This window comes from Oreochromis aureus, linkage group 3, assembly GCF_013358895.1.
Source record: "Oreochromis aureus strain Israel breed Guangdong linkage group 3, ZZ_aureus, whole genome shotgun sequence".
NCBI lineage: Eukaryota > Metazoa > Chordata > Actinopteri > Cichliformes > Cichlidae > Oreochromis > Oreochromis aureus.
This window is the reverse complement of record NC_052944.1, coordinates 12221265-12238032: the sequence shown is the minus strand read 5'-3', so window position 1 is coordinate 12238032 and position 16768 is coordinate 12221265. Positions and strand designations below refer to the sequence as shown.

General features: G+C 42.6%; 1 protein-coding gene across 1 annotated transcript; it reads left to right on the top strand.

The window, feature by feature from the left end:
* Positions 1–219: 219 nt before the first annotated feature.
* On the top strand, positions 220–16273 carry LOC120438870 (ribonuclease inhibitor-like; the record flags this gene model as incomplete). The annotated part of the gene is made up of 5 exons (XM_039609365.1): positions 220–860; positions 2372–2548; positions 4286–4462; positions 6621–6797; positions 16102–16273. Coding segments are annotated over exons 1-5 (1275 nt in total), but the record flags the coding sequence as incomplete, so codon positions are not given.
* Between the last annotated feature and the right edge of the window lie 495 nt (positions 16274–16768).

Here is a 16768-nt window from a genome sequence, read left to right as displayed (position 1 = left end):
GAGGAAGAAGAACAAGTACCATGAGGGACATGAGACGAGTCCACAGGAGCTGACGGAGGTTGACAGGGAAGTTCTTCTGAAGCTGGGGAGGCTGGCGTTTGAACATCTGGAGAAAGGAAACATCATGTTCTACCAAGAAGACCTGGAGCAGTGTGGTCTGGATGTGACAGAGGCCTCGGTGTACTCAGGAGTTTGTACAGAGATCTTCAAAGAGAGTGTGTGATCTTCCAGAAACCAGTCTACTGCTTTGTTCATCTGAGCATTCAGGAGTTTCTGGCTGCTGTCTACATGTTCCACTGTTTCACCAACAGGAAGACAGAGGTGCTGGAGGACTTCCTTAAACTAAAATCTTTGACCAAGATGATTTCCAGTGTTTTTGATAACAAAGATCTCCAATCACTTGATGTATTTCTGAGGAGAGCCATGGAGAAATCCGTCCAGAGTAAAAATGGCCACCTGGACCTGTTTGTTCGCTTCCTTCATGGCCTCTGTCTGGAGTCCAACCAGAGACTCTTAGTAGGTCTGCTGGGTCAGACAGAGATCAGTCCAGGAACCATCCAGAGAGTCATCAACAACCTGAAGGAGATGAACAGTGATGAAATCTCTCCTGACAGAAGCATCAACATCTTCCACTGTCTGATGGAGATGAACCACCTCTCATTATTTCAGGAGATCCAAGAGTTTCTGAAGTCAGAGAAGAGATCAGAGGAGAAACTCTCTGAGATCCAGTGCTCAGCTCTGGCCTTCATGCTGCAGATGTCAGAGGAGGTTCTGGATGAGTTGGACCTGCAGAAGTACAAAACATCAGTGCGGGGACGACAGAGACTGATTCCAGCTGTGAGGAACTGCAGAAAGGCTGGGTGAGTCCAGATGTGGTCATTAACATCACTGATCAGTGTAGGTTAGTAGTTTAACTTTGAAAATAAAATCAGATTGTAACCACAAAGTGTTTGTGTCCGTACGCTGCAACCTTCCACACCATCCTTTATTGTACAGACTCAGCAGCAGCTCCATGGATCCCAAATCCAAGAGTGGAGAACAGATTTGAAGTGTGTCACATCCATGCAGTCACAGCTGTTTCCACCATGTTTCCACTGATATTAATCCTGTTCAATGACACGTTTCATATCAGTGAATATGTTCTTTAGGACGTCCACTGACATGTTTAAGTGTCCTGCTGGAAATCACTCAAATCATCCATGAAATCCATGAAAAATCCTTTTAGTGTTTCTAACTTCACCCTCTGTTCTCTCTCTCTCTCCATCCTCCTCACTGCTTCTTTCACTGATAATCACACAAACATCATATTCAGCTACAAAATAACACAATAATATCATCTGATGATCATTATTAGAAGAGCAGGATCCATATTTGATATCAGAGTAACACACTGCTTGGTTATGTGCAGTCATCATCAGTGACTGTGGGTCAAACAGAAGCTCTCTGATTGGTTGCTGACCTTGGTCACCTGTCCACTCTCACCTGTTTGTGTTTGCTCTCTCTTTGCTGTCTCCATCCTCTCTCCTTTCTCTCCCTCTCTGTCTTTGTACCGTCACTCAGGTCCAATGGAAACAGTGACATTTACAAACCAATCAAAGACAAACTGATCCATGTCAGGTTAGAACAATATTCAAAGTGAATACAGGCTGCTGCTGGACACAGACAGGTAACATCATTTTGACTTGCTGTCACCTGGATCTGGCCTCATAAACACTGAAGCCCTGAACAGGAATACAAATCATTTTCTGCCAACTAGCGACACACCAGCAGATAATGGCTCAGAAAGCTAAAATGAGCCAATCATTTCTGTGTTTAGTTCCCCTGAAATCAGATCTGATATCAGCAGCTCTGAGTTCATTCATCATTATTGTCCAGTGATGAGATTTCTGCTCCGTTTGGTAACAGTCAGCAGGTTTTTCCTGCGTGTGGGCGTGAACAGTCGTACCTGACAGCAGCAGGTAGCAAACAGAGATCATCTTTCCAGCTGGAACTCTTCACTGAGCTGAACTCATTCAAAATGTTCTGGAGTCAAAACAGGAAACAGTCCAAATGTGTGTCTTCACTCTGACTCTGGATCAGATCTCAGTGACAGACTGTGGACATTATGGAAGCCTAAATGTGACACCATCTTCCTCCTTCATCTGCAGATTAAAGCCAAACAAAGATTCTCATTAAAAGTCTGCAGGTCTGAGAGAGACTCGATCGTTGTGTCATGTCAAACACAGTAAGAGGAGCTGAAGCACAGATGTGAAGAGCAGATTCATCAGATTATGACCTCACTCTGTTTTGTCTTCATATACATTCAGTCTGTGTTTATAATGCAGATTTTCTGCTTTTATAATAACACATTTTATATTTTCTATCATCACAGACTGACTCTGTGTGGACTTTCAGAGTCTCACTGTGAAGTTGTGGCCTCAGCTCTGAAGTCCAACCCCTCCCATCTGACAGAGCTGGACATGAGTAACAACTACAACCTGCAGGATTCAGGGATGAAGCTTGTGTGTGCTGGACTGGAGAGTCCAAACTGTCGACTGGAGACTCTGAGGTGAGTTCACTGACTGCGGCTGTTGTTGTTTTTCTATATTTCAGGTCTTTGATTGATGTTTGAAACTTTCTTTAGTTCCTAAATGTTCAGGATGTGTCTGAAGACAAATGTGAAGAAGTTTGAGTGCTTTCAGAAATGTTGTGTCTTTCCAAACGACTGAACAACAGTTTTTCCTTTTGGCTCCAAAGAGAAGTGACAGACTTGAGCAGGGTTCATTTAAAGGCTGACAGAAGTGGAGTGGTGACGGGGAGATGTTTGACAGGACAGTGTTTCAGCCTCCACAGGTTCATGTTGTGCTCCATCAGTCAGTGAAGATGAAGTCAATGCTGATGAGGCTGTAGAGTGTGTGAGGGATGTGAATGAGGATGATGAAGATCTGATGATAGCAGATAAAAACAGGCTGCAGAGACTTTGAGCCATACAGGGCACACAGTGTGTGTACAGAACAGCTGAAATCATTCTGGAGGCCTCACTGGAATATGGAAGCATCACAGTACAGCTTCACTAAAGTCTCTGATATGAGATGAGAAATGAAGCAGCCAGAGCTTTTTCATGAGTGGAAATCCACTGTGACTGTGAGCTGCTGCTACAGCCTCCAGATTAGCCAGCAGCTCATCCTGCTCAACATTTTCTCACCAACTTTAATGGAAGTGTGATGTTTTCAGCTGGAGTGATGGTCAGGGTGGCCTCCTCTCCTCTTCTTCTCCTCTTCCTCTTTCATTTGTAAAGCCACTTCTGCTGCTTTCATTCATTTGGAAGTCCTGTAGCTGAGTTTGGGAGAGACTAACAGCCTCGGCAGCAGAGGGGAGAAAGGCTGTAACACCACCACTGTACTCTGTTCTACCTGTCACATCATTTTATCAGGAAACAAATATGCTCATGTTTTTACCATGTTTGTCTTGAAGATGTAAGAAGATCACATGGTGCTTTTTATTATTGTGTTGGTTTGTTTCCTGTCTCTTGGATGGAGCCCAGCTGTGCGTGGCCCCTGGGCCTGTGGTCAGAGTGTGTGCTGGATAATCCGGCCCAGGATGAGGCCAAACTGACATGGGATGAAATGTCTGTCACATAATTGAGCTTAGTGTAGTTTCATTTCTGCACAATTTAAAAACAACCAAAACTTTATTCTGTCTTTTCTATGTTATACTGTAGACTTTCTTTGATACTGTGTCCAAAAGGAGCAGCTTTTACTTTGAAGGGGAGGCGTCTCTGTTTCCTCTTCAGGTTGGATGATGGAAGCAAATGAGTGTGTGATGTTCTTTCAGTGTTGCACTTTGTAGACGCTCCCTGAGCACTGGTCTCACAGCCAGCTGCACATAGAGACCAGTGTTGTTAGTCCAGGTCAGAAGATGACTTGTTGGAATGAAAATGAGCTTGTAGTTTGTCTGCTTTAATCATGTGACTGGAAAAAGGTGTTGGACTTCAAATATGTCCATTTCTTTCACACTTCACCTTTAAAAGTGAAGCCATGTGGTTCCTGGAAGGAAAAACACGACTTTTTCAAGTCTTTGTCCTGTTTTTATGATAAATGTACGACTTTAATGTGAAACATTCAGAGTTTTTTCTCTTGTTGTGTTTGTTTGAAGCTGCTTCCTGTTGGCTTCAGCTGTTTGGAGTTTCCATTTTCTAAACTTCTACATTCTGAACCTTCTTCAGCTCTGAACAGATGATGAAACACTGAATGATTTCAAGCTCACACTTTGTCTAATAAACTTACATCTCTCATTCTTTATACAGATTGAGCGACTGTGATTTGTCAGAGATCAGCTGTGATTATCTGGCAGCAGCACTGAAGTCCAACCCCTCCCATCTGAGACAGCTGGACCTGAGGTCGAACAACAAGCTGCAGGATTCAGGAGTGAAGCATCTGTGTGGTTTCCTGGAGAGTCCAGGATGTGGACTTGAAACTCTGAGGTCAGTCAGCATGTTTTAGTTGTGCTGAGATGAATATGATGTGAAAGTTCTGCTGACACTAAACTGCAGACATCAGGCTGATATTATACTGATCCACACTGAGGATCTTCATGGTAAAGTCTGTTTTCTTCTTCTCTGGTTTAGTCCATTGACTGCAGCAGAACAATGTTCACATTTCAAACAGTGAGACTCAATGTATGGCCCGCGGCCCACACACGGCCTGCCCACCTTTCCTGATTCAGAGAGAGGGGTCCCTGATTAACTGTGTAGCTTCTTCCTCACAGTTCTAAGTATCAGACACAACAATGAATAATCCACAGCTGACTGTCTTTAGCAGGTCAAAGGTCACGGCACACAGCAGACAGTGGGAAATATTCTAATTCTGATCATTTATCAGCACATATCCATATGTATAAAAACAAAGCTGACACTGTGAGACTTGATCAGAGGTGTGATCATCACAGCAGAGGCCTTTGTGTCAAAGTCACTGAGGATCAAACAGAAACACATGAAGCAGATTTTCCTCTTCTGGCTTTTTATAGCAGATAACCTTCAAAATATTCTGCAGTCGATCAAAAACTGAAGCAAACCATGAATCAACATGTGAACATGAGCTGATGCTGCTGAAGTGAAGCAAAGTTACAGAGGTTTGATTACAGACACAGCTGAGAGTTTGTAATCTGTCATCATTTTAAAAGGTTTCAATTTCTTCAGTATTGAACAGCAGAAATGAGGCTTTGTTTTCGGAGGCCGACAGCAGTGAACACAACAGCAGACTGGTGCGTAATAAGCAGTGAATAATGCAGAAAACAGATTTTTGAAGGTAAACTGTTCTTGAAGTACACTGAGAGAGAGAGAGAGCTGTGCAGGAAGTAAACGTCAAAGTCAGAGAGAATTCATGACGATGTTCATCAAACGTAAAGCGTAGTTTGGATCTTCTTTTGCTGCTGGTTCACTCAGTTTTGGTTGGAGACGGATGAAACCTGCAGCTTCAGGATCTGTGAGCTGTCCACTTTCAGCCCCGACGGCATGTCCGTGTACGTGCCGTCGAGTGAACGATCCACGCTCTGTGTTTCCATCTTTGTGTGTTTAGCTGCTCTCATTTACTGTTTTATCTGTTTGCTTGTTGTTGAAATACTTTTGGGAGCTTTAACCTGAGATTCTGGCAAAATACATTTATATTAAAAAATCCATTCATGATTGAATGAATCAACATCGCTTTATTCAAATTAAAACCATTTAAGTAGGAAAATCCATTTTTTTACAGCCGCCTCTAATGCTGGGTAATGTCAGCTGGTCCATGTGCAGCTGGCTGTGAGGCTCAGGGAGCGTCTGCAAAGTGCAACACTGAAAGAACATCATCCATCAATATTGAGTAATAACTGGACTCTCATACAGCGAGACTCAAATGCCTTTAAACATCAGCTTATCCTGCTGATCCAAGTCCAACACTGAGTTTGTAAAAACATGTTTGTCAATCATTTTGTTTGGTTTCTGAGGAAAATGATTCAATAACTTGCTGCTAATACACAACATTTCATCATATTTCCTCATAACCCTCTTTTGTCTGACCATTTGATCCCATTTGAATTTGCAATAAAGGATCCACAGAGTTTGGTGACAATAATGACAGTAGATGTTTGTGTGAAAGTGCTGGAAGCAAATGAGTGTGTGATGTTCTTTCAGTGTTGCACTTTGTAGACGCTCCCTGAGCACTGGTCTCACAGCCAGCTGCACATAGAGACCAGTGTTGTTAGTCCAGGTCAGAAGATGACTTGTTGGAATGAAAATGAGCTTGTAGTTTGTCTGCTTTAATCATGTGACTGGAAAAAGGTGTTGGACTTCAAATATGTCCATTTCTTTCACACTTCACCTTTAAAAGTGAAGCCTTGTGGTTCCTGGAAGGAAAAACACGACTTTTTCAAGTCTTTGTCCTGTTTTTATGATAAATGTACGACTTTAATGTGAAACATTCAGAGTTTTTTCTCTTGTTGTGTTTGTTTGAAGCTGCTTCCTGTTGGCTTCAGCTGTTTGGAGTTTCCATTTTCTAAACTTCTACATTCTGAACCTTCTTCAGCTCTGAACAGATGATGAAACACTGAATGATTTCAAGCTCACACTTTGTCTAATAAACTTACATCTTTCATTCTTTTTACAGATTGGAGAGCTGTGGTTTGTCAGAGATCAGCTGTGATTATCTGGCAGCAGCACTGAAGTCCAACCCCTCCCATCTGAGACAGCTGGACCTGAGTAACAACTACAAGCTGCAGGATTCAGGAGTGAAGCATCTGTGTGGTTTCCTGGAGAGTCCAGGATGTAAACTTGAAACTCTGAGGTCAGTCAGCATGTTTTAGTTGTGCTGAGATGAATATTATGTGAAAGTTGTGCTGACACTAAACTGCAGACATCAGGCTGATATTATACTGATCCACACTGAGGATCTTCATGGTAAAGTCTGTTTTCTTCTTCTCTGGTTTAGTCCATTGACTGCAGCAGAACAATGTTCACATTTCAAACAGTGATACTCAACGTATGGCCCGCGGCCCACACGCGGATAGGAGTTACCTTAAGAACTTTCTAACAACAGTACAAGTTTTTGTACTGGACAATTGTTATGGAAATGTTAACAATAACCTGCAACACACCCAGTGAGCTTGATTTGAAGTGGGTTTAATAAACACATTGCAATGTGGAGAGAGCATCCCAGTGAAACACCAGGACCGTCTCTGCCTTGTGGCCACCGCCCTCACATCTTATATACAGACACACAGACAAAGAACATCCTCAAACTCTAACATGTTGGCCCCTCTCACGGGGGGGGGGCTACACCTCCTCCCTCACAGAGAGAATTATGACCTTGTTTTCTGCTTAGCCTTCACCTGAGGATTTACATCCCTGATAAGGAGAAGGAGTCTCACTGTCTGTTTAACGTCTCCCATTACAACGGCCTCACTGTGTTAACTTCCCACATGCATGTAAAGTAGTGGCAGGAGTGCTCTTACTATGGTAAAGTGAGAAAGTGATATTACTATAACTAATGTGATATAATTAAATATGTAATTAATACATGAGAAAAGAAATCTGCCACCACATTCCACCCTTTGTGATACCACAATTAAGAATCACATAAAAACATGGAGATTTATTTTCTAACTACTGAACATCAGCACCATTACGTGCTCAAAGAAATCCCATAATGTGCATCCTCCCTATAATCAGAAGGAAAAAAACAAATTCATAGTTTATGGTCATCTTCGCTCCATCTGAGTCTCCACCCTTTCGTCAAAGGATGGCAGTTATATCATAAAAGAAAACACAATATGAGACCATATACAGAAATGAAACAGCCTTCATTGTTCATCTGCAAAAGAAAAGTTCAACCTTAGTTACATCAAGCTGCTCTTTCATAAGAACCCGTTGTTTAGATAAGGAAATCTTTCAGTGTGTGATATATTTTCCACTTTATCATTAAATCCATCAACCCATGTTTCCCAGTTTATTAATGGTTTCTGTTAAAGACCCTCATCCCCAGTATTATTGATTGAGGCACACATGCCTCACCAAACATCACACACACTCCTTTGTGCCATTTGCTTTGCCCTGTCCAGATGTTTGCCATAAAGGACAGTGACTATATTTGAACCTAAGTGAATACCACAGACATAAACTAACTTCAGTGTTAGTGCTTCCAAAGTCTGGGGTAAAACCCAGAAGTAGCCATGAATTTCCACACAGCCAACATATATAAAACACTTCTGAGCTACATTTACAACAGAGAGATGATCTTTCCTCTCTATCAGTCAGTACATTGTGCTGTACTCTTTACTATTGTAGACCCATGTAACCAGTGTAAACCCTCTCAAAGGCATTTACAATCATCTTTACTGTCCCCACATCAGTGATTGGGGAAACCAAAACAACCACATTTAACTCTGGAAGAACAACCTCCTTCTTTAGGTGCTTCCAGCATGTTTGAGTCAAAATCCTCAATGAAATGTGATGAACCCAAAATCCTACTTTAGGCTGTCAAACAACGTGTCAAAGCTGAGTACACATGTGAGAAGAACTCACAACTGTTGTTACTATGTTTACTCAGACAATGAGGACCTAATGCACTTACACATCAGGAACTGACATGTTAGAAAATCAGTCTACCTACCCTACAAAATGTGCACAAGTTGATGTAAAACTTGCTATAACTACTCCAGTCACTTCTACTCAGGCTCAGGACTCTACCAGAGTTTGTGATGTTCAGAGAGTCGTGTAAATGCAGATCAGTTATAAAATGATTATTAACGTCACACCAACGACCTCCTTAACTTAAAACATACTAAGCTTTCCAGGGAACCTGATTGACTGTTTAAGAAGGTGTCATCTGCATTCATGATCCCTCTTCGGTGGCTCAGAGTCTGCTCTGCAGTCGCTGAGGTGGAGCTTGGCACGCTCTTGTTGGAGGAGGGCGCTCTTTTCACCCCTCACCCTCTCGTTCCAATGCAGCTTTATGGTTATTGCTGTGGTTCTGGAATCTTCTCATGATGACTAGTAGGGCCCCAAACCGCACGACCTTTGACCTCAACCACTGCCTGGGCTGTCAGCTATGCCATGAGTGTTTCCTAGTTCTCGCTGGGTCTCTGAAGACTTCTGATCGGCACCCAGTCTCAGTCTGGAGGTTCCACCCTTGGGATGATTTCTTCCAGCAGTACTCTGACCACTGCACCTGTATCTCCTTACTGGAAGGAAAAACTTTAACCATTTGGAAAACATATCAACCAACATCAAACCACATTTTCCTTTCAGTTCAGTGAAGTTTACTTATAGGTCATCAAAGCTTTTCTGAACATGGACTTACGCCCTGTAGAGGTTTAATACCTGCAATGAACTGTTATCCCACAAGTCACAGTAAAAAGCCATGGACAAAATCATCATGGAAAACATGGAAAGCATTGTTTCATGTAGGGATGCACCGATCCCGATACTGGTATCGGGTATCGGGGCCGATACTGTAAAATGTGTGCGTACTCGTACTCGTAAAAGTCAACCGATACCATGAACCGATACTAATGTAGCCCGGATGGGAATTTGGGAGTAGATACTCATAATTCCCATGGACTTGAACGCCACATAAGGTGTTCACAGTTCACAGAAGAGAACGGCATGGAGAGATGCACGAGGTTAGCTGAACCAAAGTGAGAGACTCGGCTAGTTTTACTGAGGTTAACTAGCACAAAAGAGTGTGTGACTAGAAAGCTAACCGTGTGAGAGCTTCACAACAGAGTGTGGGTGAAGTGACTTTTTGTTTCAACGGTCGCACCACCGTGGAAAACTGTGTTTCCAGCCATGACCGCCGAGGCTAAAGGCTAGCCCGGACTGCTTGGTTGCGCCACGGAGGCAGCTGCTATGGACTGTTGGAGAGCTGGACAGTGACTGGCTAACGCGCTGTAGCAGAGACAGCATCGGGTCCGCAGGGAGTGGATTTAGTGTGGGACTGGTGAACGGCGACCTACCGAGCAACGGAACTGTAAGTCAGACTTTTGTGCTCTTACTGGGGAGAAGAGGATTTTTCTCCATCATCCGGCGTGAGCAGCAAACAGGCCTGCAACAAGTGTGAATGTGAGTGTGTGGAGCCCATGTGTGAATATTGTGTGTTTAGTGGATTTATATAACGTGTTTTGGAGTGTATATTAGTGAGTCACTTACCAAAAGGTGATAACATAAGTTGGGTTGTTTAATATAATTTGAAAGGGAATTATTTCATTTATACAGTGTATTTCATTTGGTTAAGGAATTGGAATATCATTTGAGTTTAAAAAAGGGATGTGTTGTACAGTATTTGTCTCTGCCCTTACGTTCAGTAAACGTTTCGTTTGTGTTAAAGAGTTGTCTGGGGTCGTTTCTTTACTGCTGGTTAAGTTTAACTTGTGTGTGGTAGAAGTATTGGTTTTTGTACTCGGTATCGGCAAGTACTCAGATCCAAGTATCGGTATCGGATCGGTTTGAAAAAATTGGTATCGTTGCATCCCTAGTTTCATGTTCAACCTGGAATCCCTCCTTTTGACACATGGTCTCTCCCATGAGTCAACTCATCAGAACTAGGAGAACAACAGAAGAAAAGGGTTAATTAGATCATTTCTCAGACAACATCAGGGCTTCTCCTCCAGAGTACTTTGGCTCCAGCCCTGTAACCCCGTGTTAGAGAATAAAATTAGTATTCATGTCATGTTAAGTTGGTCTAACTCTTGGCTCTGCCTGGAGCTCGCATCCACACCACAATTACATACAAAGCAAAATCGGTGAGTAAATACAAACTTCACACTTGCAAACAACTGTAGGGTCATAGGAGCAATAAGGTATCGAACACCACAGACACAAGTGTGCCATGTGCAGTTTGTTTCCCCAGATAATTAAAAACACTACTGTTGCCATAATTTACCCAAATCATGAATCACCCCATGTGTTTAATCAAAACTACAGTAACCAATGACCTTTCTTAAGTAATGTCACTCACTTGTTTTCACACTATGAGCTCAACAGTGATATGATAATGAGCCCAACAGTGATATGTTCTGTAATCACTGCACAACCTGTTTTGTTTCACTTATGTCTGTCTGTGCCGAATCCTCCACCAGCACTCTTAGAGAGAAACAAACATCAGCAAAACATATGAAGCATCCTGGAGGTTTTTCCTGGATCAACAGGTTCCAGAGGTGCTGCAAAAAGGTCATAAAGTTAACTCTCTGCTGTAAAAGAAGTAACACTGGTTTCAAACACAGTGTGTTTGACACTGTATTCACATTTTCTCAACAACAAAGTGTAATTGCATAACCAACATATAACCTGTAATCACAGTTGCCTTCACACATAATCCCAGTAATCCTGTGAGGAAAAGAATTAACCTGTTGTGTGTCCTATAAATCACAGAATCAGATCACATGATTAACCCTCTGCTGTAGAAAAGAGAATGTAAATGTTAGCGCTGCGCAGGTGTATACACACTTTCTCACAGTGACCTCTGCATTTGGCAATACTAGGTCATAATAACACTCCGCTGGTAAATTCACAGACACAGAAAGTGTCATTTAAAAGGTTAAATCAGCACGCAGCCTAGGATGTTGCTGTCATCTTTCCACTGCTTTAAAAACAGAGAAACACACATAGATGCATCCACCCTGTCGTCATGCGGAGGTGCAACCTCACTACTTTTAGCATTTATCCACCTCAGTTAAATCTATGGTCAGAGCTTTGTGACTTCCTGCACATGGCGGGCCCAATTCATGCATTCAACGGGCCCGTCTGTGTTTTGATTAAAATGTTGTTTCCTAATGAAGTCAGCAGTGGGTGTGTGAAAGCCGTTCATCAGAGCTTAACTGCTGCTGATGTGGGCTGGCCTTCTCTGCACGCTCTTCAAGGCCGCTATGTTTTCTACCAACTTCTAACATTTGACGTTTTCCAACAATTCAGTGTGTTACTATAACCAACAAGCAGCCAGTAAAAACAGTTTCTTTCACACAAAATCAGTAAAACAGAAAAGTAGCAGCTAAAGGGTTAAGTCTGCCCACACTCATGTAAACCTACAGTCTCTCCTCTGGTCTCTGTCATTCTGCTTCTGCAAAAACAAGCAAACAAACACATCCACCCTTTTTTCACTGTTTGGGTGGGTTAGGCATCAGAAGTGACTAATCCTAAAATAGTTACTGTCTTCTCAATTTCAAGTCAGTCACATTTAGTCCACATCATCAGTCCAGCCACAGTCCTCTGCATTTGCATTTATACCAATCACATGCATTCATCTAGTCACATGCATTCATAACGATCATTGCTGACAGTGGAAAACTGTGCACAAATTTAAATATCCACTGACAGCAATATGTCGTCATTCCAAAAACAATTCTTACTGCTTTTGAAGTGGATTGAATGGCTACAATCCTTTTAAACACAGGACTTACCATCTAATATGGTCAGCGTCCTATGTAGGTGAATTTTCTCAGAGTCCAATTGTAATCTAGAGAAGCTCACCTTATATTTGCTCTCAATGAAAGTATTTTATAGAGCTTTTGCTCCCCATCTTGCAGGCCTGCTTTTAAATCATCAACACACAAAATATCACCCCCAGAGGGGTGATACCTGGCAGGTTTTTCCCTAAGTGCACTGTTACAACAAAAACAAAGCAAAAAAACATATTAGGCCCGGTTCAGGACATGTCTAAGTGTAAAAAAAAAAAAAAACAGTCTTTCTCTTAGAAAAAGAAAAAGAAACCTAACTGGCAGAATCAGCCTGGTACTAAAACAAAACCCCAAATCTGCCGGAAAAATCACAGGAAAAGTTTTGTCTTCAGGTGAAATAACAGGCTGTAGGGATGAGAACCTGCCATGCAGTGCTGCAGTCACTGCTTCTGGCTTTAATTAACAACTGATGCTTACATGGTCTGAAATCAGGCTTAAGCGTCACTACCTTTGTTCATTTTCCCCACATCATATTTACTGGTTGCCCACAAGTCCTCCAGAATATCACACAATGCTGGAAAGTCTGGGGCCAACCAGCATAGTTCCAGCTGCTAAACACACAGAGAAATGTCCCCCTTTTTTATATCAGCAGCTGCACAGTTCACACAACACTAATGTTCACCATTAAAAGCTTCCTGAACACTTCATATCAATGTTTTATCACTGGAATGTGAACTTCTTCCCCTTTTTTTCTTCCCCAAACATAAAACATGTAACATGCTGTCGTGTATTTCACAAAACAAGTTTGTTCTCATGTAACCAGAGTTTATATCTGGGTGCAAGCTTCACCCATACATCAGAAACAGGAAGCTTATTTCAACCCTCTGCTACATCTTATTCACTTGTTTTATAATCCAGTCATCCTTCCCTCATCTAGTAACAATCAACTAATTTGCATATCAGCTATTAACCCACCAGGTTGACGGGACAACAGAAATGCATGTTCAAAATATTATCACAAAAGAGAATTTCCTTCATACAGTAAATTACTTGCGCTGCACCAATCAAGCAGAAACTATTTGACAATTTACTATATTAACAACTAAATTTATTGTCTGATCACTGGTTGGTCAAACCAGAATCTTTTTTCCCACAAAAGTTAAACTGTAGTCCTGCAACCTGGAGAGTTAACTGTCAGCAGTGGATACACTCAGCGTTTGATAACAAGTGTCTGTGAAATTTGCACAATTTTAACACTGATGACAGATAAGAAGCTGATCTTCATTGCATGTGTGTGTGTTAGCAGCAGGTTTAATGGCTGTGTGTGCAGTGAAGCTGCAGATTCAGCAGGGCATGTCCTTAGAGCTGCCTTTCCTTCACATTTCTCTGTTTGTGTGTCTGTGTGCGTTTTAGTTTTACCTTTGTTGCGGTCCTACGGACTCTTTCTCAACCTCCACAAGACAGCCGGCCACAGTTTTCCAACCCAATTTTCATGTGTTCTCACATTAACAGACATCATTTTTCCTCCGTGCTCTCTTCTCACAGCTTCTGTCTCCCACATCTGCAGCAGTTCACAGTTGTGGCGTGTCAGGGGCCCAGGGGGCCGTTCTTCTTCAGCTTTGCCTTTCACTCTTTTCAGTCTCTTCCTTTGCCATTTCAGCTCCCAGTATGGCAAATGTGAAACTCAGACAGTCTTCTCAAGTCCATTCACACACAGGGATGTCGCTGGGAGCGCATGCTTCCATCCATCCATGGTATTTGTACATGCTGCTGAACCCTTTAAGGTTCAGGGCAGTGTTGCTGTGTGTTCACATTGTCGAGTCTTGAAGTCGACGCCGTTGCTCTCGAACTGCATTTTGTCTTCAGGGAGAGATCGATTGCCCTCGAAGCTTGTTCTTCAGGTTAAGATGTACATGGAGTGAAGCTGTGTAATATTCAGCCAAAACACGGCTGGGTGTGGTTCCAGTTACGTTCATCTATCATTTTGCTCCGGCCGCTGTGCTTGTGGAGGACGTTGATCCAGTTCCGTAGCCACCTGTACAAACACACTAACACATTTATTTGATATCATTTTCATCACTGCTCATTAACACTTTCCCTCTCTTATTCTTCTGTCCACATTTTAACACATCTCTTTCCATCACTCTCGGTTATACACACACCCACAGCACGTCTCACACACACACTTCTCTTTACTGCATTCCTCAGTTTCTACACACTTCATACTGCACGTATTCTTTCCCATATTTCTGAAAGAGAAAAAAATCATGCAATCAAAACCTGGATTTGCCCGGACCACCCAGAGGTGGCCGTACTGCTGACCTCAGCTTTGTGGACAAGCGCATTCGCCGTCCAGCCTTTTGCTTGTGGTGCAAAAGTGTTAAACACCATAAACTAAGCACAGAGTCCTTCCCACAACAGTCCTGAAATTAGGTGTCGTATTCCTGAGGTTTCCCTCCCAGTGGTCCATCCAAAACAAAAAACAACAAAACAAGAAAAAGCAACAACAACTTAAAAAAACTACAAACAAAAAAACAAAAAACTCTTATCCGTGTCAACATCTTACACAACACATACTTCACCCATTTGGAGTTTTCACCCAGACCACCTCCATGGACACAACCTCCCCACGGCTCCTGTAGCCGCTTTGCTGAGCTCAGCACCCATTGCAGCCGGGCGTCCCCTCTGCAGCCTTTGCTTCGGTACAAAGTGCTAAAAACCATAAACCCAAGGACAGAAGAGTCCTTCCTACGACAATCCATAATTTAGGCGTTGCTTTTTTGAGGTTTTCCCTTTTTGTGGTCCGCTTGAAAATCCCCCCAAATCAAACCAGCTCACTGTTGCAGATTCTTTTCCCATTTCTTTCCTCATAGTTCGTTAAATTCCTGCATGTGTGAGTCGCTGAAGCGGTTCCCCCTTTTTTGAAAACCAAAGAACGGTGGGACTGGGACAATTTTCCCCCAGGATGGCCAGTCACCGCATACCTGCGATTCAGCGAAACTCAAGTGAGGAATCCTGTTCGTGACGCCAAATTGTTATGGAAATGTTAACAATAATCTGCAACACACCCAGCGAGCTTGATTTGAAGTGGGTTTAATAAACACATTGCAATGTGGAGAGAGCATCCCAGTGAAACACCAGGACCGTCTCTGCCTTGTGGCCACCGCCCTCACATCTTATATACAGACACACAGACAAAGAACATCCTCAAACTCTAACATGTTGGCCCCTCTCACGGGGGGGGGGCTACACCTCCTCCCTCACAGAGAGAATTATGACCTTGTTTTCTGCTTAGCCTTCACCTAAAGATTTACATCCCTGATAAGCAGAAGGAGTCTCACTATCTGTTTAACGTCTCCCATTACAACGGCCTCACTGTGTTAACTTCCCACATGCATGTAAAGTAGTGGCAGGAGTGCTCTTAATGTGGTAAAGTGAGAAAGTGATATTACTATAACTAATGTGATATAATTAAATATGTAATTAATATATCAGAACAGAAATCTGCCACCACAAGTCTGAAACTCTGCACAGTTTCCTGTTTGAAGCTGCTTCCTGTTGGCTTCAGCTGTTTGGAGTTTCCATTTTCTAAACTTCTACATTCTGAACCTTCTTCAGCTCTGAACAGATGATGAAACACTGAATGATTTCAAGCTCACACTTTGTCTAATAAACTCACATCTTTCATTCTTTATACAGATTGTGGAGCTGTGGTTTGTCAGAGATCAGCTGTGATTATCTGGCAGCAGCACTGAAGTCCAACCCCTCCCATCTGAGACAGCTGGACCTGAGCTACAACAACAAGCTGCAGGATTCAGGAGTGAAGCATCTGTGTGGTTTCCTGGAGAGTCCAGGATGTGGACTTGAAACTCTGAGGTCAGTCAGCATGTTTTAGTTGTGCTGAGATGAATATGATGTGAAAGTTGTGCTGACACTAAACTGCAGACATCAGGCTGATATTATACTGATCCACACTGAGGATCTTCATGGTAAAGTCTGTTTTCTTCTTCTCTGGTTTAGTCCATTGACTGCAGCAGAACAATGTTCACATTTCAAACAGTGATACTCAACGTATGGCCCACGGCCCACACGCGGCCTGCCCACCTTTCCTGATTCAGAGAGAGGGGACCCTGATTAACTGTGTAGTGTTCTTCCTCACAGTTCTAAGTATCAGACACAACAATGAATAATCCACAGCTGACTGTCTTTAGCAGGTCAAAGGTCACGGCACACAGCAGACAGTGGGAAATATTCTAATTCTGATCATTTATCAGCACATATCCATATGTATAAAAACAAAGCTGACACTGTGAGACTTGATCAGAGGTGTGATCATCACAGCAGAGGCCTTTGTGTCAAAGTCACT